Raw genomic sequence first — 26711 nt, 5'->3', positions numbered from 1 at the left:
TATTAATTTCAGTTTGACTAATTTCCTGTTGTCTGTTTTAGAGACTTGCTCTGATGTACCGAATGCAGGTGGCCAATATTGATAAGTTTGAGGAGAAGCTTAGAGCAGCAGAGGAAGAGCTGAATATAGATACCAAAGACAGAATACCAGTGACCTACAAGCGCACAGGCTTCTTTGGGAAGTGAGTAATTTGGACCTTCCACAGAGTATGCAATCCTGGCAAGCTCAAAAAAGATTCAAATCAACTGTTGGCATAACAAAGTATCACTAGATCAATTTCTTGTCCTTCACAGTGCTCTTTATGCACTCGGTATGGCTGCCATTGGGGTTGCAATTCTCTGGTATATCTTCCGACTGGCAGGAATGGGTGGGAGAGATGGCGGCTTTAGTGCTTTTGTAAGTCAGGATTCCTTCAATTACATTCGTTGTAGAATTGTACAATTCAAATATTTTCTGATGTTGAATAATCTGCCTGCTCCACCAGAATCAATTAAAAATGGCTAAATTCACTATTGTCGATGGGAAATCTGGGAAAGGTGTAAGCTTCAAAGATGTTGCGGGAATGCACGAGGCCAAGATGGAAGTCAAAGAGTTTGTGGACTATCTAAAGGTAAGGGCATCTGAAAGTTAGACCCAAAACTTTATTTCCATTTATGTTACAGTGAAATCTTATTCATGCTTCGTTTTACTTTCATAACCGAGTGCTGCATTACCGAGAGCAATTCATAATGCTATGTGAGAATGTTGCATTCTCAGCAAAAGGGGACCCTGTAACAGGCACTAGCATAAACTAGAGTTGCGTGATCTTGATATTTAATTTTTTTCAGCAATGATAATTGTACAATATTTTGCTGATTGTGTTTTTGTGATGGTGCTTCAGCTGGGTTAGGCTTTTTCATGCCCCCTTAAACTGGTTTCCAGAGGAATTTTTACCTTTTATAAGGGCAATTTCTTTGTTAGATGTATGCATCAGGTCAAATTCTTACATTTAGTCAATAACTAAATAGTGCAACACTATCCACCTTATTTTCCCGGCATGGCCATTTGTAAATTTAATGTGTCTGGCTTCTGGTGTCATCTGCTTCCAGCTAATTTGACTACAAAACAGGTTGTTTTGCTGTTTGATGTTGCAAACTGATGCACCTTACCCTATTATTAATGTATTATCTTAATTTTGAACACTGGTTTATAGTGCAAACAGTTTTACCATTTACTGCACTTTGTTATCCTCCTCATTATTTCCCTACAGCGGCTAATGAACCCAAAGTCTCGTGCATTCACAGAAAACAGCTTACTTCTGCATTAAAATATAAGGTGGATAGGTTGTTACCAATCAGTTGAAATCAGTACCAACAGAAGTGCCACAGAATCTGCACCTAAATCTGTGTTTATTTACACTGCAATTCCATAAATAATGCTATGAGATTAATGCTCGAATCTTTGAATATTGAAATGTCCACCTTTTTCTTGCTGTAAAAATGGGTGCGGCCAATTGTAAATACTATGGGTCTAGGTTCCGGTCTCATCCACGTCTGGCTATTTTTAGCTGTACAAAACAGTTTTTTGCTTGATATTGAAAATCGGTGTGTCTTACCATATTATTTTAATGTACTGTCTTAATTATGAACACACTGGTTTGTAGTACAAACTGTTTTACAGTTTAATCTGTTGTTATTCTTTTTATTTACCTATAGCGGCTAATGAACTGGAAGTCTCGCCCATAGGCTTACTTCCGCGTTGAAGAAAAAAGTGGATAAACAAACAGAAAAATACTAACATTGTTGTTTTTTTGTTTTGGTTTTTTTGCAAAGTGAGTAAAATTCAGTGTCAGCTTCCACATTTAAAAATAGCAGAGTAGAGCATGTATTTGTTGGAGATTTGTTTTATCTTGTTATTAGTACAATTATTATAATATAATAATCACAGTAATCTTTAAGTGTTAACCTTCTTCTATAGTCAGTTTTCTCTTTCAGGTCAGCCGCTGTCATGACAGAGCAAAATATTTAACTGTCCAGATGTTTATATTTAGTTACCTGAATAATACCATCTAGTTTTTGTGCAAACATTTGAACATAACTCTATCGCCCCCTTGAGTACTTGGGTTGCTACTGTCACAGTAATGCAGGAACGCACGTTATGCAATTCTTTGCATAGCCTATAACCTGTTTTCTTTTTAAAGAACCCCGATAGATACCTTCAGCTTGGGGCCAAGGTACCTAAGGGGTGTCTGCTCCTGGGACCCCCTGGCTGTGGTAAAACTTTGCTGGCTAAGGCAGTGGCAACAGAAGCTCAGGTGCCCTTCCTTGCCATGGCAGGTTCAGAGTTTGTGGAGGTGATCGGAGGTAATTCAGTGCAATAAACTCTTTATATTTCATTGTCCTATAGCAACATCTTCATATTTAAATCGAAATGTTCTTTCCCCACCCAGGCCTTGGTGCTGCAAGAGTGCGAAGTCTTTTCAAAGAGGCTCGTGCTCGAGCGCCATGCATCGTCTACATCGATGAGATTGATGCTGTGGGGAAGAAACGTTCCACAAACATGTCTGGTTTCTCAAACACAGAGGAAGAGCAGACGCTTAACCAACTACTTGTGGAGATGGATGGTAATAATTAGGGATTTGTGAGACTAGTCAACTAAATCCAAGCCCTTTACATGGGAAATACTACATTTTTCACATATTTGTTTTGCTTTAAATGTAAGCTAAAGGCTGGGTTTAATTATAGTCATGTTAATGTTACATTTTAAAACTAATACATTAATTTGAAAAATATTTATCTGAAGTGGAAAACAAAATCATTCACCTCAAATCTTGCATGAGTTCTTTTATTTTTTTTTTCTTTGGTAACAGGATAACAGCAAAACCTTGACTGTGCTTACTTAACTTTTATTTGAGAAATTCTTTTTATAATAGACTATTGAGTTGATGCTGCACTGCATATTTATTCAGTTGATTTTAATAAATGTCTGTATTGGCTAACATGATCAGCATGTGACCTTCTGAGATTATCAACATATTTTCCTTCTCTCTTTTCAAGGAATGGGTACCACAGATCATGTGATTGTCCTGGCCTCCACTAACCGGGCAGACATTCTGGACAATGCACTTATGAGACCAGGCAGACTTGATAGGCACATATTCATAGACCTGCCAACTCTTCAGGTAATGAATGTTCAAAATGCTTTTTTGGGGATATATAGCAGCTATAGACCCGCTTATTTTATTAAGTTTTTTTATTTCAGATGTTCAAAGTGTGAATAACTTTCATTATGAAGTAGATCTGCTTACTGAATTACATTTGCATAATCACTTCTCTGCATTCTTTCTGGAGCCTTTCAGTCTAGTAATGGTGAATTGGGCAGTTTCTCTAAGCAAATTCTAATAACTGTCCTGAGATAAACACATGTACACTACATTCCAAAAATGTTTGTTTTTGAAAGAAGATTCTCACCAAGGCTTAATTTAATTGATCACAAATATTGTAAAAACAGTGATAAACATGTTAAATGTTATTACAGTTTAAACAACAGTGAAACCATTTGAACTGTTTTCTATTTTAATATATTTTAAAATGTAATTTGTTCCTGTGATGGCAAAGTTGAGTTTTCAACAGCCATTATACCAGTCTTCTGTGTCTAGTACGCTGATTTTGTGATCAAGAACATTTTATATTATCATCAATGCTAGCAATTTCTTTGCTGCTTAATATATTTGTGAAAACAATACATTACCATTTAATATTTTGGTGTAAATAACATTTATAAAAAATACAATAATACTTTTTCACCTTTGAACAATTTAATACATCCTTGCTGAATTAAAGACACGTATTATGGTACAAAAAGTTCAAATATTGTTCCCTTAACTTTCTAATCAAAGAATCTTGAGAAGAAAAAAGCATCACAAAAATATTATGCACAACTGTTTTCAACATTAATAATTATATATAATAAAGATTAAATTAAAAATAATAAGGACTATTATTAGTAAATTAGCACCAAATCAGCATATTAGATGATTGCTGAAGGATCATGTGATTGTGTTCTAGGAGAGAAAGGAAATCTATGAGCAGCACCTGAAAATCCTGAAGCTTACTCAGCCAGCAGACTTCTACTCCCTGCGTCTGGCAGAGTTGACACCAGGCTTCAGTGGTGAGTGTTGCTTTGACTGTGTCTGTGTTAGCTCCTAACACCACATCCTGCCACATTTGCCCTTTGTGCATTGTTCGTATTTCCAGGGGCAGACATCGCCAACATCTGCAATGAAGCTGCCCTTCATGCTGCAAGAGAGGGCTACAAGTCTATTGACACCTTTAACTTTGAATACGCCGTGGAGAGAGTCATCGCAGGTATTCAGCTCCTAGATTCAGTTGAGCTAGAAATGGCGTACTCTGATATTGCGTTAACAGATTTCTACACAATCAGCTCTGTTTGTTGATCACATTGTGTGTGATTTTGTAGGGAGTGTGAAGAAGAGTAAAATCTTATCTAAAGAAGAGCAGAGGGTGGTGGCTTTTCATGAGTCTGGTCATGCTTTAGTGGGATGGCTGCTAGAACACACCGAAGCTGTCATGAAGGTAAACAGCAAGCTAAGCTAAAAAGTACTATAAAAGTGGTCCTGTGACCTGCCGATACCGATTTTTCTTTTTAAGAACTATAATTGACAGCATATATAAACAAAAATCTATGCAAATTTCAACACAAAATTATTTGCATAATAAAATAAATTATTAAACATTACAATTCCCCCCAATCTGGACTAATTTACAGATTTTCTCTCACTTAAACAACTCTCAAAATAAAGTGCTCTGTGACTGGAAAGAGGAAGAAATAGTTAACTTTAAATGAGTTGCTTTATGTAACAAAACGGATGTCATTTCCACTGTTTATAAATGGTCATTTCTTTCCCCTAACCTTATTAAATGTCATCTTTCACATCAAATTCTTACTTTGTTTCAATTAATTCAGTTAGCATAATAAGAAACTGTAGAGTTGTTACCATTCAAATGAAATTAGTATTAACAAACTCTATCTTTCCACTGCTGAGGAAACAGAAGCTGCATCTGAAGTGGTATTAGATGCATTTACACAGTTTGATGAAGCTGAGGTGCCATAAATGCATTTACACTGCAAAATTTCAAATGCATAAATAATTTTATAAGATTAATGTTTTACATATTTTTTTAAACACAAATAAATGCAGTGATACTTTTAAGTATGACTAAACCACCAGTAGGTGGCGGCAAATGTCTTAAATGTCTTAAACTTTTTAATAAGCGAGTCATCTATTCGTTCATTCAACCGATTCATTCCAACGGCTGATTCATTCAGAAATGAGGCAATTGACTGTCCTTATGAATGGGCCACTAAATCATTGAGTGACTCAATTCATTCAGTAACGAAACACTGCTGTGTGTTGCTCGAAGACACACATCAGTTCTGCTGTGGCTTTGATCGCAACTATTTTTATTGGTCAATATTTTGTCTAAAATCTTGTACTAATGATGTTTAAGTCACTTAATTTTAACCTCTTGTTTATTGAAATACTATTGTATAAAATCAGTGTCACATTGCAATCGGGCTGATATTAATATTTGGGGAAACATCATGGCCGTCTAATGTTGCTTACCTAAATCATATTTTGTAAATATCCTCTTTTTTTTTTTTTTTTTTCTACCGCAGTATGCATCTATAAATTTCTGTGATTTACTTTGTGTGTGCTTTCTCTCTCACACACTCACTCAGACAGAGCAAACCTTTGGTTATTATAAATATTGACATTTACATTTTTATGTGAACTATCTATAGGCCTGTTCAGGTTTAAGCATCAGAAGAGTGATAAAAGAATCCAGCAACAATCGTGAACATGTTGTAATACCAGATCACATACCAAATTTGACAGATTCTCTGTACAAAATAATTGAGAGTTGTGAATAAACCAAAGATTACTGGAATAAATGTTACAAAAAAATACTATATCAGACTGTCTGCTTCCAAATTTCACGTTTAATTCAGTGTGGTACTTGCCATTTCTTTAAAATTATTATTGATATTTACTAGCAATTTCTGAGTGAAAATCATTTCAAAATGAGCCCTACACTGTATAGCAATTAATATTAACAATTTATTAATATACCCGGATCTGTTGAGATATCGTGTGTGTGTGTTTTAATCGTGGGCTTGTTCTCCAGGTTTCAATTGCTCCCAGAACAAATGCTGCTTTGGGCTTTGCTCAGATCCTGCCAAAGGATCAGTATTTATTTACTAAAGAGCAGCTGTTTGAGAGGATGTGTATGGCTTTGGGTGGACGAACCTCTGAAGCCATCACCTTCAATAAGGTCACCACAGGTATGACGTATACACACATCTATAATATGATAACACACACACACACACACACACACACAATCAAGAGGAGAGTTATGAATGCATATAAGAGAAACAGAACTAGCAGAAAGAATTGTAATTGGCATGAAAAAGTGTGATAACAGAATATTTCATGATTTTTCTATTATGTACGGTGGCCGAGAGAGCTCAATGCGCTTCAACTTCAGAAAAGCACCAGCAAATCAAGAAAACATCTTCATCAATTTGACAGCAGGTGCTGCAAATGCTCACAATGCAACCAAATAAAGAAATGTTGTGCTAATGCTCACAACACAACCAAGAAATTTATTTGCAGTGCGTTTCTTTATTTGTTTGTGTTGTGAGGATTTGCAGCGCGTATATTGTCAAATTGACGACGTTGTTTTCTTAACTTGCAGGTGTTTTTTTTTCTATTTGCAGCGCATTGAGCTCTCTTGGCCACTGTAATTATGGTCTGTAGCGACGAGACATGAGTGAGAGAAAAATATTTGAATGTAGCTTTCAGGCACCCCCTGGAGGACGAATGCATATTGACTAGTAGGAAGTACTTATTTGCTAGGAGCAATTGTGTACCTAGTAGTACAGATGCAGACCTGACCTCATAAATATTTATAGGTAGTATTAGACACCAGATAACTGAGAAACTCGTTGTAGGTGCTCAGGATGACCTGAGGAAGGTGACCCGCGTGGCCTACTCCATGGTGAAGCAGTATGGCATGGTTGCCAGCGTGGGCCAGGTGTCCTTCCCAGATTCTGAAGATCAGGGTGGTATTGGACGGAGACCATTCAGCCAAGGACTCCAACAGCAGATGGACCATGTGGGTGAAAGAACATACTCACCTGTTTATTGTTGTGGCATAGGTGATATGATGTTACAGAGGCTTGTGTGGGTGTTAATGAATGAATGAATGATGCATTTTATATAGCGCTTTTATTGTGTATTGCCATACACCCAAAGCGCTTTACAATCATGTGGGGGGTCTCTCCTCAACCACCACCAGTGTGCAGCATCCACTTGGATGATGCGACGGCAGCCACAGTACAACGGTGCCAGTGCGCTCACCACACACCAATTACAGGTGGAGAGGAGAGAGTGATAGAGCCAATCAAGTGGATGGGGATTACTAGGAGGCCATGATTGATAAGGGCCAGTGGAGGGAATTTGGCCAGGACACCGGGGTTACACCCCTACTCTTTACGAGAAGTGCCATGGGATTTTTAGTGACCACAGAGAGTCAGGACCTCGGTTTAACGTCTCATCTGAAAGACGGTTTTTAACAGTATAGTGTCCCCGTCACTATACTGTGGTGTTAGGACCCACACAGACCGCAGGGTGAGCACCCCCTGCTGGCCTCACTAACACCTCTTCCAACAGCAACCTAGTTTTCCCAGGAGGTCTCCCATCCAGGTACTGACCAGGCTCAACCCTGCTTAGCTTCAGTGGGCAACCGGTCTTGGGCTGCAGGGTGATATGGCTGTGGCAACATATGTTAAATATGTTAAATATCAGTTGTCTTGACTGTGTGGGTGTGGTGTTATATTTGTGTTCTTTTCTCTCATGTTCAGGAAGCTAAGATGCTAATAGCAAAGGCCTACAGGCACACAGAGAAATTGCTCTTGGACAACAGAGACAAACTTATTTTGGTAAGTTCTGAAATCATGAAAATCTTCCTAAGAAAGAAGTTAAGAAATGTCTAAAGATAAATTCTAAGACTTATTTTTTTTCCCTAATTGTTGTTCTTGAAGAGAGTCTCAAATTCTTCTAAGGAAGTTCTGAAATGTTTTTGAGATTTAGTTTTCTTAAGAAAATGGCAGGCTTTGGGTTACCTGTTTGTATGGTGGATCTGGCTGAAGACTCGCTGATCAACTCAATGAAAAACACTTTAAAGTCCATGTTTTTGTCATGCAGATAATCATAAGCATGAATACTATTTTCATCATGACTGGCTTGAAGGGAGTTCAGAATTTTAGTATTTTTTTTTATGTATTTTAAATAGTTACTTTTCTAGAGTGAACACATCTGGTGTATGCACAATATCAGAAGTGCTGAATGCTGCCAAAAATTATATCTCAGTTATAGAATTAAAAATTAGTGCCCTGTAAGAATTGTTTTTGTAGAGTTGTTAATACATGACTGATCATTGTTTACATTAGTAGTAAAAATATTTTATAAATGTGGTTCCAAATCATCTTAGCTGATTCAGTAATATCTAATTTTCTCTTATTTTGTACTCCTAATAGAGTAATTTTTTTGTTACATTCTCATGTGCATACAAGTTTTTAAGCCTACAAACCTATTTTGGACCTGTCAATAAATATGTACTACAGAATATGAGGTCACATTCAGTTTTGAATAAATAATACATTATAAATAGTAATTTAGAAGTTTCTTTTCTTGCATTTAAGCCTACATTGAAAAATGCCAAAATTAGCCAAATTGTGAGCCAAAGTAGAAATTACATATCACATATTACAGAAGCTAAAAATGGTCAAATTAAATATTTTCAGTTGTTGCTTGTTTCTTTCTTTTTTTTTTTTTAGGGTTGGCTTTCGGCAAGCTAGGTAGAAAATCCTCATAGCATAGCCTTTTTTATGACTTTTTTTGGCTTGCATGAGAAGTTTATGCATTGTTTTTGTTGTTTTCTGTGATTTTCAGCTGGCTAATACCCTGCTGGAGAGGGAGGTGGTCAACTATGATGACATTGAAGCTTTGCTGGGACCTCCTCCGTTTGGACCCAAAAAGATGATTGCCCCTCAAAGCTGGGTGGAGGCTGAAAGAGACAAGCAGGACACTGGTGAAGATGAGCCACGCAGACCCCAGAGACCCCCCCGCAAAGACGATGACATAAACCTGAGTCCAGCGTGAGCTCCACAGCACAAGCAGTCACATTCACATGTGTAAACAGCCTTTAATGGGCACACGTGAAAGTTCAAGATTGGAGCACCTGCCTTTGAGGATCAGTCTGATTTTCAAAATTGTGCTTTTAAGGGGGGGGGGGTGTTCTTGCCCTTGATGTTCCAGCTCTGTTCTGCTCTGATTGACTGAAAAATAATGGCAAGATATGTGCTTGGTTTAGGCTGATCATTGACCAGTAATTATATTTCAAATGTCTTTAGGACAAACACAACTTACAAGCATCAATCAAGCATTAAAGAGTAAAATTTAAGTGTTTTTCTCAATAAGGTAGCTGTTTCTTAAAGAGTAGTAGATACCTCCTTTGAGAAGTTCATGAAATGTACCGTTCTTAAACAGTAGTTGTGCTTTTTGAGCTTCTTTCCAGACCATACAGAGCACTTATTTACCTAAGAAACTGGTTTATTAGACCAGATGAGCATTGCCAGTGGTATGTCTGAAGTCATCTTGTGATATCAGTGGAGATGCTGCACCATATGCAATAAATTATAAATAAAAAAAAAGTTGAATGTCAGAGTTTTTATTTTACCAATTAGATTTTGTAAATGTTTTTGGCAGATGACTAAATTTAATAATTTAACTTTTTTTTTTTTTTCTCGATAAAAAATGGCCAAACGCACCACTGCAAACTAAATAACTGTCTCTCTTTACTGAAAATACAGTCTGGTATTATTCCAATCTTTTATTCATAACTAAAAGAAAAGAACCACAACATTTCACATGTTATTATGAAATATTAAAAACAAAACTATCGTTCAAAATTGAGAAACACAAACTACCAAAATTATTACAATAGGCATTATGTAATTAAGAAAAACTTGTTCTTGAGGGGAAAGCAAAAATATATACATTTAAAGCATCATTTGTTTGCCAAACTGTTAATATGCTGCATATGAAAATAATTATTCCTAATATTAAGGCACTTTAAATGTCTTTGTTTTACTTATTGAGGTTAACTGTAGGCAAGCAAAAATATTACAAACACAAATATTACACAAGATACTAATGATGTATAAAAAGAATAAGAACAATTGATCAAAAGACCAAGTTTAAAAAAAAATCATTTTATCAGTTAATCTATCTTACAAATAGATATTAAACAATGTGAGGAATATGACTTTCTTTCATTGAAATACATAAGAATATATAATTTTGGAGTTGCTGTTTTCTATACAACTAAAGGTTTCCATGGGCGGAAATCATGAGGGATATTTACATACCATTCAGTAACAAATAATTTATTTTTTCCACTTTCTCTTTATATCCATTGACTACCATACATTGTCATTCAAATCACCTATACTGACTCAAACATGTTTGTTTGTTTTTTGTTTTCATTCACATACGATTGAAAATATCTCTGGTGCTTTTACTCTCTTCCAGTGTCCTTTGCTGTTACTACTATTCAAACTTGCCTCTGTGCAAATTGATGCACCATATTTGACTATCCTTTCTATATATAGTATAGAAAAGAGCAGCTCTGATGTTTACCAACATATAAAATATCCTTCTGTTTTCGATAGATGAAAGAAAGTCATATGGATTTAGAATGATGTTTATAAGTAAATTTATTATTCTTCCTGTGTGCCCCACATGCTCAGCAAACCTCTGTATTGGTCATCAGCTAAAATAATCCCTCTAGAACATGACACATGGTTTATGAACAAGGCATCTCTTTTTGCACCATGTCTAATCAGTATGCACTAACACACAGTTCCTCCCTCCAGTTGGTGCTTTCACAATGTGAGCCATTTGCACACTGGCCCACAGTAAGCACCGGTCACATCAGCATGTTGAAATAGTTCACTGATCCATGAAGGAAAGGAAAAAGGTGCGCAGTCTCTTTTTGACACTGATGACCTTTACACTAATCACTGGGGAATAAATAGAGACCTCCATTTATCTACAATATCAATAATGTAATCCACCCCCTCATCCTTACAGCATGAGCACTCTCTCGTTTTGTTTTGATTTGTTTTGAAGGACATGCATAAATGAGAGTATTCGAACATTTTTGAACAAAAGAATCAGTCTGGTGCCTAACGTGGGTCATACATGTTAGCCAGTTTTTTAAATCGTGGTCCCCAGTCATTGAGGTAGTCATAGTCCTGGTCACCGTCTGAGCCCAAGGAAGCGATAGAGCTAAGGCTGCCTGCTACCGACCCATCGCCCTCATAGTCATAGATCAGAGCTGTATCGTATGGTGGGACGTTCGGGTCATTGTCAGCAGCGTCCAGCCCCTGTTGAGGTGAAGCAGAAAAAGTGAGAAAAAAAGTGCATTTGATTTTTATTGGAAATTGCAAAGCAAAATTTTTTGTTTTTATCAGAATATCACAGAATGTGTGTACATTCATTACATTTCAAGGGTCATATAAAGTTTTATATTTGCCTTTGATTGAATTCTTTTACTATGTAGTTTTTTTTTTTTGAAAAAAATAAAAAATACTTAAAACGATACCAGAATGTACTGATTTAGCTTTTAAATTTTTAAATATCAATTTCAAACTTAGAGTAAAAATAGCACTTATTGAGGAATAGTACTGATAAATAACTAATATTTTGCAAGTATTACTTCTTATGTGGGACTGTGGATAATAGATAAATATACTGGGATATGCTTGCAGTGGTCTCCCAATGTCTAGGGTGGTAAGCACCTTGGTACCGCTTGAAAATTCAACTAAACTTTTTCAAGTAAATGCTAAGGAAATCTCCTGAAAATTACCCACAAATATTCAAGAATGATTCTTAATTCCTATTACAAATTAAAAAAAAAAAAAAAAAAAGCTCACTTACGACATTGATGAAATCTACTATATCGGTGGGGTCTCCAGGGGGTTTGCGTGGATATGTAGGAGAAGGTAGGTTATGGGGTGCATCTTTCCTTAGAGGTTGTTTTCCTCTGGGCAGGCCGCAGTCTTGTGGGAAAAATGAGGCTGGGGTAGGGACCATATCAGTTGGGTTCCTCAGAAAATCAATATTAAATGCATCCTATAGGAGAGAAACTTTAGGTTTTAGGTATTTCAGGAAGTTTAAAATTTCACCTCAAAGCAGAAAAAAATCCAACAAACGTTCAGTTTTCATATGATTGACAATGAGAACAACGAAAACAAGGATTTTGCAAGCATTTAGTGTGGGACAGGAGGCCCTATACATCTGTCCAGTCTATCAGGCTGCTGTAGGATCCATGTGTCATAAAGGGAAAATCCCCACGATAAATCAAACTCTGACTCAGACAGGAGCTATGTTCAATGCTCATCCCATGATGAATGGAAAAGCACTGCTTACTGCATATGAGCTCACCATACATGTGTGTAAAATGTCTTTGATGACTTTCTACAGTATAATGCACACTTTGACAAATGTAATATACAGTATATATGCAGAATCTGCACATTCTGTGCAAACTGAACATACTGTATACTGCAGAAATTGTAGTATGTTTATCCTGGACTCTCCATGCCTGTTCCTATCTACAGTATGGCATGATCTTTGCATAATATATACACTTTCTAAAAAATACTAGTTCAGAATACACTTCATGTAAAATGTATTAAATTGTGCCATTACTCTTACTTCATCCTCTTCTCCTCCTCCCTGCTCATCATAGTGAAAGACATTGTCTCGGATGTCATCATCAGATGCTCCAACCAGCAGACCTCCTCCTTTTCTAATGGTTTGCCTTGTGCAGCCCTTCACTGCCACAGCAAGAACAATCAGACCTGAAAAAAAAATATTTATTAGAACAAATTTCAAGTATATCTACTACCAATATACTACAGCTTATGCATGTTCACATAAATATAGTGTTTACTTACAAAACAGAAGAGCAATGCATCCTGTAATAATCATAAGGGCAATGAAGCTTATTCCCATTTTGCTTCCAAAGATGGCTGCGGTGTAGCTCTTGCAGTCACCGAAACTATCACAGGGACACACAGTCACGTTGACCAGAGCATCAGAGGAAAGGGAAGGGGAGCCAGAGTCTGATACGACCACAGGAATAGAGAATTCCCCTTTCTCTAGGTCTATCAGTGGCTGGAGAACCACATGGGTCTCTGGTAATGTACATGTAAAGAGACAGAATCAGAAACAAGGGGTCTTAGAAATCATAGTACACTCTGTGAAATCTGTTTCTAAAGCAAGGGTAGCCAACCCTGCTCCTATTGGTCTACCTATCCTCCTGCAGACTTAACTTCCAACCTTTCTTCAACACACCTGCCTGTTATTTCCAAGTAATCCTGAGCACTTTTATTAGCCTCAAATATTTTTGATTATGGTTGGAGGATGGTAGCTCTCAAGGATCCAGGTTGGCTACTCTTGTTTTAAACTAGTGATTCTCAGTTTTACTCCAGCCCTATTCAAATACATCTTAACAAGCCCTCCAAGAGCAGGGTTAGCTATCATTGAGGTCACTTTCCTGCAGAGTTTTGCTCCAACCTTACTCATATAAATATTACAAGCTAATCAAAGTCAGAATTTCTAGAAACTAAAAGGAAGGTGAGTTTGATCAAGGTTAGTCGCCCTCCAGAAGAAGGGTAAACTTCCCTTGCTCTAAAGCAGTGGTTCTCAACTCTGGCCCTTGAGGTCCACTTTGCTGCAGAGTTTAGATCCAACTTTGAACAGACACACCTGCCTTTCTAGTAATCCTGAACTCCAGCTTGTTCAGGTGTGTTTGATTAAGGCTTTCTCTAAATAGGAAGTGCAATCTAATCCTTAAAATGCTGCAGTCTTCTTAACTTACTTGATCAGCAAGCTTCAACAAGTAGGTAAGACCAATAAAACAACATCTAGACAAGTACCAAACCAGCATAAACCAGTCTGTTTTCACTCTTGGCTTCTTAGCTAGCTTGATTATCTAAGACTTGCTTGATTAATTAAGATCAACCTTGACTGACCATTTCCACCTGAAAGACAATGTTGATTAACTGGCTTATGGCTATTCTGGTGCACCAGGTATACCTGCACCAAACCAGCACCCAGATCAACCAGGACCAGCGTGGACTTTCATACTAATCTAAGATGGTTTTTAGCAGGGTACAAAGATATAAAAATCAAATGTTTGTCTAATATTTTACCATTAAGAGTTATGATGGTCCAGTTGGCAGCCACATTTTGATCAGCAATGTAAAAATTGAAGGGGTCAGCTTGAGGGGACATGTCCTCATCCACAGCACTAAGCAGAAGGCCCAGTTTATCTCTGTCCCAATCACTGCACACTGTCCCACTCAAGGGTTTAAGCACTGGTGGATAATCATTGGTCTCCCACAGATAGACCTCCAGTGTAGCTGTTGCAGAGAAGCCATCAGCATCTGGAAAGAGTTATCATATGAATGATTACCATTTTTATTAAAACAAAGGCACACTGGTCATTCTGTGACGGCATTGTCACAGTATCAAATATTTTATTCTGCTGTTATTATTTTGGTCCTCAGGTCTGAGGTGCTCACCCTGATCAATGACTTTCACAATAGCAGAGTAAATGTTGTTTCTGACGTGGGGCGACCGGATATTTAAGGATCTCCTGGCTGTGATTTGTCCAGTTGCATGGTTAATAGCAAGCCAACTCTCAGGATCCTGAATGATTTCAAACCTGAACAAAATTCACAATCCTAAGTGGGTGACTACACATAAAATACAGTGCATAAGGATTAATGTATGTAATAGTTCCCTTGTGAAAAACAAGAGCACTTATTACAGAATTAATACTGTAATTAATTTATAAGTGTGAAATGTTTTTGGGACAATTAACTGCATGTAAGCTAAAATTGTATTTACTTTTTATATTTTAAATTGATATTAAATGGAATTAGTTAAACTTGAGAGTGCATACAAATATACTTTTCATGGGTTAAAAGCAATTTCATAATTACTCTCTTTCATAATTGTCTTTAAAATAAAGTACTGTTGAATATTTACAAAACAATTTTTTCAAAGTGGAAAATAAAGATTTTTGGTGTCCATTTTAAATGAAAGGTTCAGTCTTTATACATTTCTACTTTCTAATTTCATGTTTGATTTAGCGGGTTACTTGCTATTTCTTTGTAATTAATAGTAAAATTTATGAGCAATTTCTGAGTGAAAATATTTTCTACACCATTTTTTAAAATATTTTATGTATATTTAATGTATGTACTTAAATGTAATTTCTAATGAAGCTTGTATGCCAGGAATTTAAATTACACATTACAAATGTGGTATTTAAAGTATATTAACATTAAACGTAATATCAAATATCACACTACAGTTAAAATTACTTATAAAATCATTTTATCTGTGCTTTAGTTTAGTTTGTTAGTCAACACATAAAAATAAATGTACGTATTTAAAATGTACTTATTTAAACCAAAATATTTATAAATCAGTGATTTAAAATGTACTTTAAACTTTTAATTTGACTTTTTTTTTAAAGTGCACTTTTTACACTTACACTTCCTGAATCAATATCCTTTTTATTAATCTACCAATCAAATGAGGTTTTGAGTTAATAACATTCTTCAAACAATCAATCACTCCTTTTTATGGGTAGTAAAAGCTCAAGGGTTTTGAGCTTGATAAGAGTGCGGTTCCAGGACAAACAAAGGATGCTGATCCAAGAACATCTCCTACATGGCTTCTTTGTGCTGCAGAATAAAAGTGTGTGTGGAATGATGGTACAGATAAGTGAGCCTCACCTTAGCTTGGCATTATCTGGATCATGAGCAATATCTGAGACCAGGACAGTACCAGGAACAATGGACTCTGCAACAGTCACTTTAATGGGGTTTTTATAGAAGACTGGGGCCTCGTTTTCATTCATCACTCTGACGGTGACTGTAGCACTGTGTATTTGTTCGTATGGGGCTTTAAGCCTGACTTCATTCTCTGCTTTGACAATGAGCTGGTACTCTGCCTGGGATTCATAGTCTAGCGGCTGCAAGAGAGTAGAGACATTGCATTTGAAATGTAGTGTAAGAATAATAGGAAACGCAACCACAGTTTCCTGAGGTATGGGTTGATGAGAAAGAGAAGGGATGGAACCTCGAACTATTGTATTTTATGTAAATTAAACTATTGTCCTATAAATGACTAAATGTAAATGTTGATTTAGGGTCACATTTAGATTGCATTTTATTGTTTTTAATAATGTAGTTTTTTTATGTAAAATAATTTTTTTTTTATTATACATTGATTAACACTGTCAAATCAGAGTTCTGCTGAGAAATACTTTTATTTTGTGATATATATATATATATATATATATAATTTAATTATTATTATTTATTTTTTTACTAAATTAATGGATGAATGATGAATAATTGGCCTTAAAGTCCCCATAAAATCAAACCTGTCGTTTTCTGGCTTTAATATGAATGTTAACCTTAAGGTTTCACATTAAATCTATTTTAAAAAATGGGACAAGCTTAGTTTGTCACTTGAAATTGGCCAGTAACTGATTGTGATAGTCCCATGGCTGCAGTCTTAAATTGACCACATTTGTTGAAGTAATCTCACCTTAACCACAGAAATGATGCCTTGGTTGGAAACTGGGTCTGTGCGGATGGCAAAGTGCCCTGAAGGATTTACAATGCTGTATTTAATCTTCCAGTTATCTCCACCTTTCTGGTCCTTATCTGTCGCATTGACTCTGCCCAACTCTGCGATGTACTTGTTCTCCATTGCATACATGTTGTACTGCAGTCACAGAATTGGATCAAGAACTCATAAAACAATGATCAAGTGATCATCACAGACTGTGCATGTTTTCAATTGGGTTTTTGTTGTTACATACCATGGTAGGATGGAATTTCGGAGCATGGTTGTTAATGTCAGAGATATGAATGATGGCACGACCGGTGGCGGTTAGGCCCATTCCAGACATGTCAGCCACCTGCAGAGTCAGCCTGAAGGACTGCACCACCTGACAACACATCAGGGCATGTTAATGCTTTCTTTGTTCAGACTTTGAAATCAGTGTATTTTTGTCTATGCTGTTTATTTCTGAAACACAAAATAACCCACATCTCTGTCTAGTCCCACATCTCGAGTGTAGATGACTCCAGTTTTGTTGTTAATGCCAAACATGGTCTTGTTGATGCCATGAGGAGGGATACTCTCTTGCCCAATGATGGAGTAGCTCAGAGCTGCGTTTTCTGTCATTGGATCATCAGAATCTATCGCTGTAACTTGCATCACTGAAGTTCCTGATGACAGAGAACAACACAGCATGGTTATGATACTTATGTTTGTGCATGTGTAGTCTGACTGCCTGACATAAAGGGATAGTTCACTCAAAAATCTATGGTGACCCTGACTGCCAAGTTCCAAGTGCCAAGGGCAAAGGAACTACCAGAAGGTACAATAAAAGTGATCTGTATGACTTGTGTAATATATTCCAAGTCTTCTAAATCAATTGTGTGTGTGTGTGTGTGTGTGTGTGTGTGTGTGTGTGTGTGTGTGTGAGAGGAATAAAACAAAATCTAAGTTGTTTCTTACAAAAAAAAAAAATCATGTCCTCCTTATAAGGTCATGATACCTTTTATATTACGCTAGTACGTCTTTGTTTGCTTACAACCATAAATACAGTGCACTCGACACCAAATAAGAAGACGACATTGTGTAAACTTCGTTGATGTATTTTGATCATGCGATGTGGAACACGGAATAGACATTTTGCTAAATAACGTAATTTGAGAAGAAAAAGAAAAAAAAACACGGCTCAGTGTAAATTAAGGTGATGATATAATTTTCATTTTTGGATGAACTATTCATTGCATTGATGTGCCCGTGTTTTCTTCATTTATATAAAATATTTATTTTATTTCTTAAAATAATTTTTGAAATGCTGTTGTACATGCATATCTTACCTGGAACAGAGAATTCTGGGATAGTGCCGACAAACTCCTTCTGGGTAAATTCAGGCCTGTGGTCATTCTGATCTAAAACGTAGATTTCAATGGTTGTGGGACTTTCCAGTCTCTCTCCACTTGGGGAGAGTGCAAAAGCTTTGAGCTGAGGACATTATACATATAGGTTATTCAGATATATCTCATAATTTATCAAGCTTCAGCTTAGAATCTCTCATCTGTGAGCTCTACAGTGGGGCTCATAAGTCTGGGACCTTACTGTAGATGTGGAGAAAATATGGTTCTGCACTATTTCTTGGTCACAATTATTCAATTTGATCAAAATGCAATAAAAGCTTCCTATTTTTACTAGTGGTCTCACTTTTGTTTCCCTTTGTACGTGACTTCATTATAAAAACACAATTCAAACAAGCACGTTTACCTTAAAACTCTTGTGTTTTTCCCTGTCTAGTGGCATTTTGCTCTTGATCCATCCTGTTTTTTCATCAATTTCAAAGAGGCCTTTGGGGTCCTGGTCAACCCCCGGTCCCTCCAGCATATATATCACCTCCCCGGTGAAAACCTTGTCTGATTTGATCTGTGAGAGTGGACATGAACGTGTTACAGCCATACGGTAAACAGCTTATATCTACTCATAGAATGGGAGAATATGTTTCATGTTTTACCCGATATATTTACTATGTGTGTATGTGTGTTACACCCAGGACCTTGTTAATAATTTTATTTTCCTGAATTGTATACATTATTTAAATTTAGTTGTTTGTGATATTTTTGTAGTTGTTCTAAACCAGAATAATATGAAGAATAAAGTACAATTTATGTCGTTGGATAGTTATAGTCATAAAACGACATTACCTCTTTAAATAGCTTCAAATAGTATACTCTAGTGAACTCTGAAAATGTTTTTTTTTTGTTACACAGTATCTTTTTCAGATCTATGTTGAGCAACTAGGTGGGCTGTTTGTTTACCTGGACCAGCTCTTCAGGGACCTGCTTGCTGTTTTCTGATACTCTGATTGGTGGAATGATCCAGTCTCTCTTGACCCTGACCTGTGGACCTGCCCTCCTGTGTCTCCATGGGTACAGCACAGCTGGGTTCAGATCACTCTGTGTTACCTGACTGCTGCTGCTGACCTGCAACAAAACCACATGGAGCAGTTATTTATAATCTGGATGCTCTTTGGTGACATGCACACAATCCACCGCAGTCTTTCTACAACTGAATAATGTCTGTGTCACTAATGTCACTAAATTGCAAAAAATAATGGCCCTGCTGGCTGATGTCATGAAAAGCAGTCTTTCTCCATTAAGGACTCAAAAGTACCTCAGTATTCTGACTTAAGTATTTTGCAAGCCTTCAGTTATACAGTCATTAATCATTAAATGAAGCATTTTAATTTGATTTAATTCAGCATTCCCTTGTGTAAAAAAAGTGCTTAATTGCATTGAATGTGCACTTCTGATGTACTTGCAGATAATATTAATAAAATAAAAGGCACTTGCACTTAAGAAGTAGGCCTACACGTATTTTGACATGTAAAAAAAAAAAAAACACTTATTGATATTACAATTAAAGTAATTTTTTTTTATTTGAATTTCATTACAAATATGTATTAAAACCATGGCATACAAGTCTCAATAGAAATAATATTAAAATATATTTTAGTTGACCATAAATGCTTATCAGTACATTCTGCAGTACACTTTAACCATATTTTAAAGACAATAGAAGTAATTATGAAATTAGATATGCAGATGTACTTAAGTCCTACTTCGAAAAAACACAACTAATGGCATTTAATATAAATAATACATTTTCAGGTAATTGTAAATAACATGCAGTCAAGTGTCTTAAAACATTACATTCAGTAAATTCTTTCGAAGGATATTATTTGCATACTTTTAAGAAAAAGTATGATAAAGTGTTACAAGGGTTGGCACTTTAACAGTCTCACAAACCTGCATTTCTACCACACAAACTTCTAGGGGTCTATTGCAGGAAATCCTGTCAATCACATTAATTTGGATGGCTATATATCCTTGATGGCATGTGTTAATATTGTCATTTTATTGTACAACTGCAGTTTTTCCAGCTTCAGAGTGCTTTCACAAAGTGTGTGCAGCTGATATCTTTCATGGCGTCTCTAATGTGGAATCCAGTGTGCTTTGAAGGCCTGTGGGGGTGGATTGAATCTAACTTACTTTTCTTTTTTCTCTCTCACCTCTTTTTTTCTTTCAGAAACATAAATGCGATCATATATTGAGGTCTAATGACTGCACTGATATGTTCAGCCAAAATAAAGGGCTCATACAACATTCCCCTCTCTCACACACACAAACACACACTCATGCAGCTGTTCAGCAGAGAAACAGGCTCAGTTTTCGCCACCCAAGGCCTGTCACTCTGAAACACACTCTCTTTTGCCTGCACCTGACTGAGGTCAGAGGTCAGCTGCTAAATGTGCTTTAGTGACGAAATTCCACACACGGTGACAGACTTCTCACATACACTGACACAATGTGTGTCAAACAGTGAAAAATTCTCACTTTGGACCAAGCCTGATTTATGAAACTACAAGAACTATGTAACTGTAGTCATTTGCCAAAGATAAATGCAAGGAGAAGTAACATTGTGTAAATGGCTTTGAGTAATAAGCTGCACCATCAGGGTCTAAAATTAACCGTTTGCCACACCTGTCACTGGTGAGAATGTAATTAAAATTTACCAGCCATAAATACCTCTATTAATACTACATCCAAGAAAGTATATATTTTCTTTGTTTCATGATATTTAGGATATGCTTGTGAAAAAGAAGTGTGCTTAAAAGTACTCACCAAAGGCAATTCTTTTTTGTGCATTTGGCGCTCTGTAAGTGTTTAGGGGAAGTCGTGGCCTAATGGTTAGAGAGTCGGACTCGTAATCCAAAGGTTGTGGGTTTGAGTCTCAGGCCAGCAGGGATTGTAGGTGGGGGGAGTGAATGTCCAGCACTCTCTCCACCCTCAATACCACGACTGAGGTGCCCTTGAGCAAGGCACCGAACCCCCAACTGCTCCCCGGGCGCCGCAGCATAAATGGCTGCCCACTGCTCCGGGTGTGTGTTCACGGTGTGTGTGTGTGTTCACTGCTGTGTGTGTGCACGTTGGATGGGTTAAATGCAGAGCATGAATTCCGAGTATGGGAATACTTGGCAGTATGTCACTTCACTTAATGTTGGACACTGTGTAACAAATTTGAGGAACAAAAGACTAAGACGACCACATTTAAAAATGCAATAATTCATCTCCATATAAAAATCTTAAATAGCAGCGATGGCTGTCTGTCATAGTTCTTTGATTTCCTCATGGGTGCAGCGGTGGAACTGTTTCCTGAAGGCATGCCTCTGAGCAGCCCATGCAGAATGCTGGCCATCACAGGCATGCACAGACCCTGCTCGAGTGCACTAATCTTAGAGCAGCCTGAATTCTCCATTCTGCTAGTGTAGTACTACATTACACTCAGTCTAAGGTGTTTACTCTTGTATTTCAAGTCTCCAAAACAAAATTTTTTGACTATTTGAACATTTTTAAACTGAACATACACATATATAACCATGCAAATGTTTACATGGAAAGACAAGTTAGGTGAATTAATTTCAGTTCAAATTAGTGATAGATCTGTATCGTTCAATCTGGTCACAAATATTTTGCTATTTTGCGACTATCGGAATTAAATCGGTAATTTCAACGTGTCAAAATCAGTCAATCCTTTTCTACTTTTTTTCTTTTCAAAAACTTTGTGAATTCTGTGTAAATATTGTAAAATAATTAAATTTCCATTTATTTTAAGCATTTCCATTTATATTTAATTGTCATAATTTCTATTATACATATTAACAATATCAACCAGCAGAAATCTGGGTTGGATATTCGAGTTTCAGTTGAGCTGTTGGGGTTCAGTCCCCAAGATCAAAGTGTGTGTTGGTGGGAAGTCAGTATTCTGGGTGGCATTTATAGGAGGTCTCTTGATGTCTTTAACAGAGCTGCACATTTGGTTACTTCTCTTAGAATTTACCCAGGGTCTGCTTATGTACTTCCTCACCTTATTTAGGACATGCATGAGTGCTTTTTAGTCTGTGCATTCTTCTCTGAACTTCCTAGACTGTCCACCTGGAAAGATTAAACGTTTGTTTCTCCTACAGAGAGAAGCAATGAGATAAAATTAAATGGAGAGTTAATGAACACAGCTTTCTCCTCAGAAAAAGGTCCCGGTAATATCACATCTCTCTCCTTAAAATCTCAACAATATTTTAAAAAACGGTTCAGATTTGCCTAAATACTAAAGGCTGCAAATCAAATCTGATTGACTTTTATATTAACTCAAATTCATAAATTTTTGCTTCTCGTAAGGATTTTTTAAAAATACAACTCTTGGAGAAATACTTGAATGAGACATAAGTAAGATCTCCATGATGTCTCCTGAGCAATGTGAGCTGTATGTGAAAACATTTGCTCAAGGGAAGCACTAATCTGTCACAGGGCTGAAAATAACCTACTGTCTGAACCAAATACTAATACCCCCAGAGACGGCAGGTGCCAACCCTAAACATGGTGGCAACCCCCAACCTCTCATTCAGTTATCTGCCAAAACATAGCCTAGACTTATTTCATGATATGAATGTCCAAGAAAGTGTACTCATTTTGGGCCTTTTAGTACTCTGGGAAAAAACCCACAGTTGTTGCTCTCTGGATCACATTTAACCCAGTTTAGCTCTACTTTTACCAGAGTAAGGCATTCCTAAAGCTCCACTGACATATGGCAGGGTCAGCTGGTCCGAACCATGGCACTGATGGTGCAGGCGTGACTAACAGAATGAGATATGCTACATTTCTGAGGAGGAGAACAAACTAAGTGAGTGCGGAACACACTAGGCCTAAGCATGTGTGTCCAACAACAGAGTTTTGAACTAGTTTTAGTGCTGTTTTGAGTTATATTCATGAATGTCTAAATAGTTGAGTACAATGAATTATGCATTTTTTTAAGATAAATACATTTAAATATGTATATAAAACTAGCTGTGTGGATAAAAGCCATGTATATGTAAACCTCATAATTGTTGGATGAATGGTATGATTAGATCCCAAATTTGGCATTTTGTTTATCTTGGCTAACTGGTGTGGGGATGTAACATTGTACATGTGTGATCATGTGTGTGTCTCAGAGACAGTATATGGAATGACAGAATGCTGGGCTGAATGAGAGGTTGGAGGGGTCACACAGGTGGCCACGTCATGTCATTCCAAGTCCAGTAAGTGCCTTGTGTCCAAGGTCACCCCTTTCTTTCTTTCTAAACTAAAACATACTTTAATGTCATTTCTATTGAAACTTGACATGTATTTAAGTAATGTGTACTTACACAATTGTAATGATGATGTTGCAATTTAATACACTTGAAATATATTTAAAATGTAAAGTTAAAAATGCTCTACAGTTGAAATAAATATTGAGTACTTTTAGTATTTTAGTCAACAAATCAAAATAAGTGCACTTCTTTAAAGTATGATAAAAGATTATTGAAACATCATAATTTAAATGGACTTCAAAATAAAACTTTAAATTTTACGTTATAAAAAAAATTGCACTAAAAAGTGTACTTAAGTTTGTTAAATGTCCTTTTATTTCAATTATATTATATTATCTGCAAGTAGTTTTTTCAAAATATACGTTTAAGATTTGAAGTATACTACAAGGGAACATTCAATACAATAAAGTAGCCTACACTCTGTCTTTCTTTCTTTCTTTCTTTCTTTCTTTCTTTCTTTCTTTCTTTCTTTCTTTCTTTCTTTCTTTCTTTCTTTCTTTCTTTCTTTCGAACTGTTCCTGCTGTCAGCCAACCTTCATAACCAGGCCATGCTGTCATGTCATGCTAATTTAAACAGGCAGTGACAATGATAATGTTCAATTAACACTGTCCCATCTTAGTTTCCTAATCTAGAATTACAGTAAACAAGGAAGGCACAGCAGTAGACATAGATATTTAATATTAACTGGTATCAGAATATCTGCGACTAAGAGAAACCCAAAGTTGCCAGTTAGACTGACTATCACCAGCTGGACGGGTGCATGAACTCAACACTGGCTGCTTTATTAACACATTTTTTGCTCATGGCATGGCCTGGGAGTGCTGGCCTCCTATTTCCGCAGCCAAGATTACCATGTGAGACAAATGGGGTTGAGTCTGCATCTGGTAACAGCTGCACACCGTCATATCAAGAGCACACCACCAGAGGCATGTGTGAATCTCAATGCACCCCACTATACTCTCAGTGAGACATAAACCTCTCTTGGGACATGAGCTTTGGGAATTCCTAGCACTTCCTGCCTGATCACCAGAGAATTTTAACAAATTAATTTATCTTACATAGAATACATTAACTATTACCAATGGGCCCAGAGCCATAAAAAGTTACAGTTACACTTTATTTTGAGGTGTCCTTGTTACAGTGCAATTATACATTTAAGTACTGAGTAATATTAATTAACTACATGTACTTACTATATGGTTAGGGTTACTTGTATGTAATTATGCATAATTTATTGTTATTATAATAGTGCATATATGTAACGTGTAGCAAGGACACCTTTAAATAAAGTGTTACCAAAGTTATGAATCACCAGCACTGATGAACAGAATTAAAGAAAATTATCAAGTTACCAAACTTACAAATCCAACATTAGCATGCACTGGCATTGCATGTGCTGATATTTTCTTGCCCCATGATACGTAATGCATTGCACACTCTCTCTGTATCGTTACATCAGATGAGGAAAGGAAACACATTAAATGTACATATGGTAGAATTGTTTATCACAGAATTACACCAATCTCAAAGATTTCGTCTCTGAATTTATTTTCCTCCTTAGTCTAATATCCTAGTAAAATTTCAGAAGTCTTAATGTTTCAAGATTTCGAAAGAGATTTGAATATGACAAAAAGACTAAATTATCTGAGATACCCACAATCATTTTTATAGCTCAATACTTTTCACGTATTGTCCGTCTATATATATTTCTCCTAAAGAACTTTAGGCAAAAAGTTTGAGACAAAGCTAAGCATGAAATGAAACGCATCTGAAAACAGAATGAGTTACGAATGAGTTATTTTTCTAATGCCAATTGCTAATGCTTTGGAAAAGGGGTTGGATTAAATCAAAAGGCCAAAGTACCTTTAAACATGAAGCCTAAGTAACTTTGTAGCAGTTGTTCTTGAATTGCTCATAAATAACATGGCGGCCACTAGCAACCTTTCTCCTGTTTATGTATAGCATGATGAAAGCTTGCCCATGAGGGCAACTACAGGACAAATCTCTCACTTTCGAATCTGTGTCCCATTGCAAATCTAAACAGTTCTGATCAGTGATTGTGGTGAATATTTACGGCAGTGTGACTTTGTTTGCATTCTCATTCATGATCTTCATGATTACGCTAGTGACAGACCAAAGGGGGTCTTGAAACGTAACGTCAAACGAGGTTAAAACCAGCTGTATTTCTCTTATTATTCATTATCTATCATCGTTCAATTTATCAGAAATGACGCGTGTTTAGATCATTCATTTCCACCAACAATATAATACATCTGACGGCTCGTAAAGTTGAGCCATTTGAAGACAAATTTAACAATCAATTACCAAACACTATACCACTAAAGATGATTTTAGCAGATGTGTCCTGAGGTCAAAACTGTAACCACTTCTTAAACACAGAATCTTTAGCCAACAACATAAACTAACGCTAATCAAATTACATAGCATTGCTAAAAAAATAATAAAATAAAGCACAATGCAAGTCCACAACTGGTGTCTATTGCAAACCATGCAGTAGCTTCACTTTAGTTTGAGGTTTCTAGCATTTGATTGTGTTGAGCAAATCATGTTATAATTATCAAAGACAAGGTCGACAATCTACAGCAAACGTTTGGGGAAAAACACTTGTGGTTCATAAAAGTGGTCACTGAGTTTTAAGATGAGAAGGTACCACATATCTGAACATTAAATAAAATATATGATATAAAATATAAAAGCTGTTGTAAAATGCAGAAAAACACACTTCTGAGATCAGCCTAATTAATTATATTGTTTAGTGAATAATTATGCATTTAATGTGTATAGTGAAAAAATTTAGTAAACTAAACGTGACATTTTGAAGTAGAAAAACTGAAATAGTATTTTCATTTTAAATGTGCTTCTAGTATCCTTGTTTTATTTATTTATTGTTTCTTCATAATGTCAAAAATCATTTACAGTGTGATTTTGACTGTGCCTATATGACCCCTGTTACTAATGGGAAAAAAAATAGTTCTTGAATAGTAATCTCACAGGGCTTATTGCTGGATTGTATCATATCTTTTAATACTACATTAACATTGAGATATTTTACTGTGCAACTTAGAGTTCACTGAGCCTGAAGTTAAAATCCACAGAATACACTTAATATGTAAAGCTCAACTCACCTGACACACAACGGCCAGCAGTGCACCCAGGACCGCCACAGCCTTCATCATCTGGCTTTTGATCCTTACTGTACACAGTAAACCACTGCCAAGTGATAAAACACT

At 36.4% G+C, this 26711-nt stretch overlaps 2 protein-coding genes across 3 annotated transcripts in view; one reads left to right on the top strand and one right to left on the bottom strand.

Annotated features, from left to right (window-relative positions):
- LOC306887353 (mitochondrial inner membrane m-AAA protease component paraplegin-like) overlaps positions 1-10321 on the top strand; it is a 13170-nt gene extending 2849 nt beyond the window's left edge. For both annotated transcript variants that reach the window (XM_079445019.1, XM_079445018.1), the window contains 13 exons: positions 42-181; positions 294-396; positions 485-610; positions 2180-2342; positions 2429-2602; positions 3036-3160; positions 4047-4149; positions 4236-4346; positions 4459-4574; positions 6189-6345; positions 7018-7181; positions 7930-8007; positions 9020-10321. In XM_079445019.1, coding sequence (XP_079301145.1) covers positions 42-181; positions 294-396; positions 485-610; positions 2180-2342; positions 2429-2602; positions 3036-3160; positions 4047-4149; positions 4236-4346; positions 4459-4574; positions 6189-6345; positions 7018-7181; positions 7930-8007; positions 9020-9229 — 1770 coding nt within the window. In that variant the 3' untranslated portion in view covers positions 9230-10321. The remainder of the gene's footprint in view (positions 1-41; positions 182-293; positions 397-484; positions 611-2179; positions 2343-2428; positions 2603-3035; positions 3161-4046; positions 4150-4235; positions 4347-4458; positions 4575-6188; positions 6346-7017; positions 7182-7929; positions 8008-9019) is intronic.
- LOC306887345 (cadherin-15-like) lies at positions 9988-26711 on the bottom strand. The gene is made up of 14 exons (XM_079445002.1): positions 26607-26711; positions 19090-19254; positions 18542-18697; positions 18121-18265; positions 17276-17457; positions 17046-17174; positions 16769-16948; positions 15949-16187; positions 14725-14867; positions 14353-14586; positions 13093-13332; positions 12851-12996; positions 12071-12265; positions 9988-11517 (listed from the first exon to the last, which is right to left on the bottom strand). Exons 1-14 carry the CDS (start codon positions 26655-26657, stop codon positions 11317-11319), a joined length of 2406 nt encoding a protein of 801 aa, XP_079301128.1. The 5' UTR covers positions 26658-26711; the 3' UTR covers positions 9988-11316.

Source organism: Barbus barbus, assembly GCF_936440315.1.
Source record: "Barbus barbus genome assembly, chromosome: 2".
NCBI lineage: Eukaryota > Metazoa > Chordata > Actinopteri > Cypriniformes > Cyprinidae > Barbus > Barbus barbus.
Note: the sequence above shows the minus strand (reverse complement) of the source record. Positions and strands in the feature narration are given on the sequence as shown.

Bases quoted from the DNA above. Each gene is read 5' to 3' on its own strand.
- LOC306887345 (XM_079445002.1), bottom strand. From the start codon at position 26,657: ATGATGAAGGCTGTGGCGGTCCTGGGTGCACTGCTGGCCGTTGTGTGT. The intron at 17,175-17,275 runs GTGGGTTATTTT...ATGTGTTGTCAG, and splicing joins ATGTGGGACTAGACAGAGAT to GTGGTGCAGTCCTTCAGGCT. The intron at 16,949-17,045 runs GTATGTAACAAC...CTGTGACTGCAG, and splicing joins CGAAATTCCATCCTACCATG to TACAACATGTATGCAATGGA.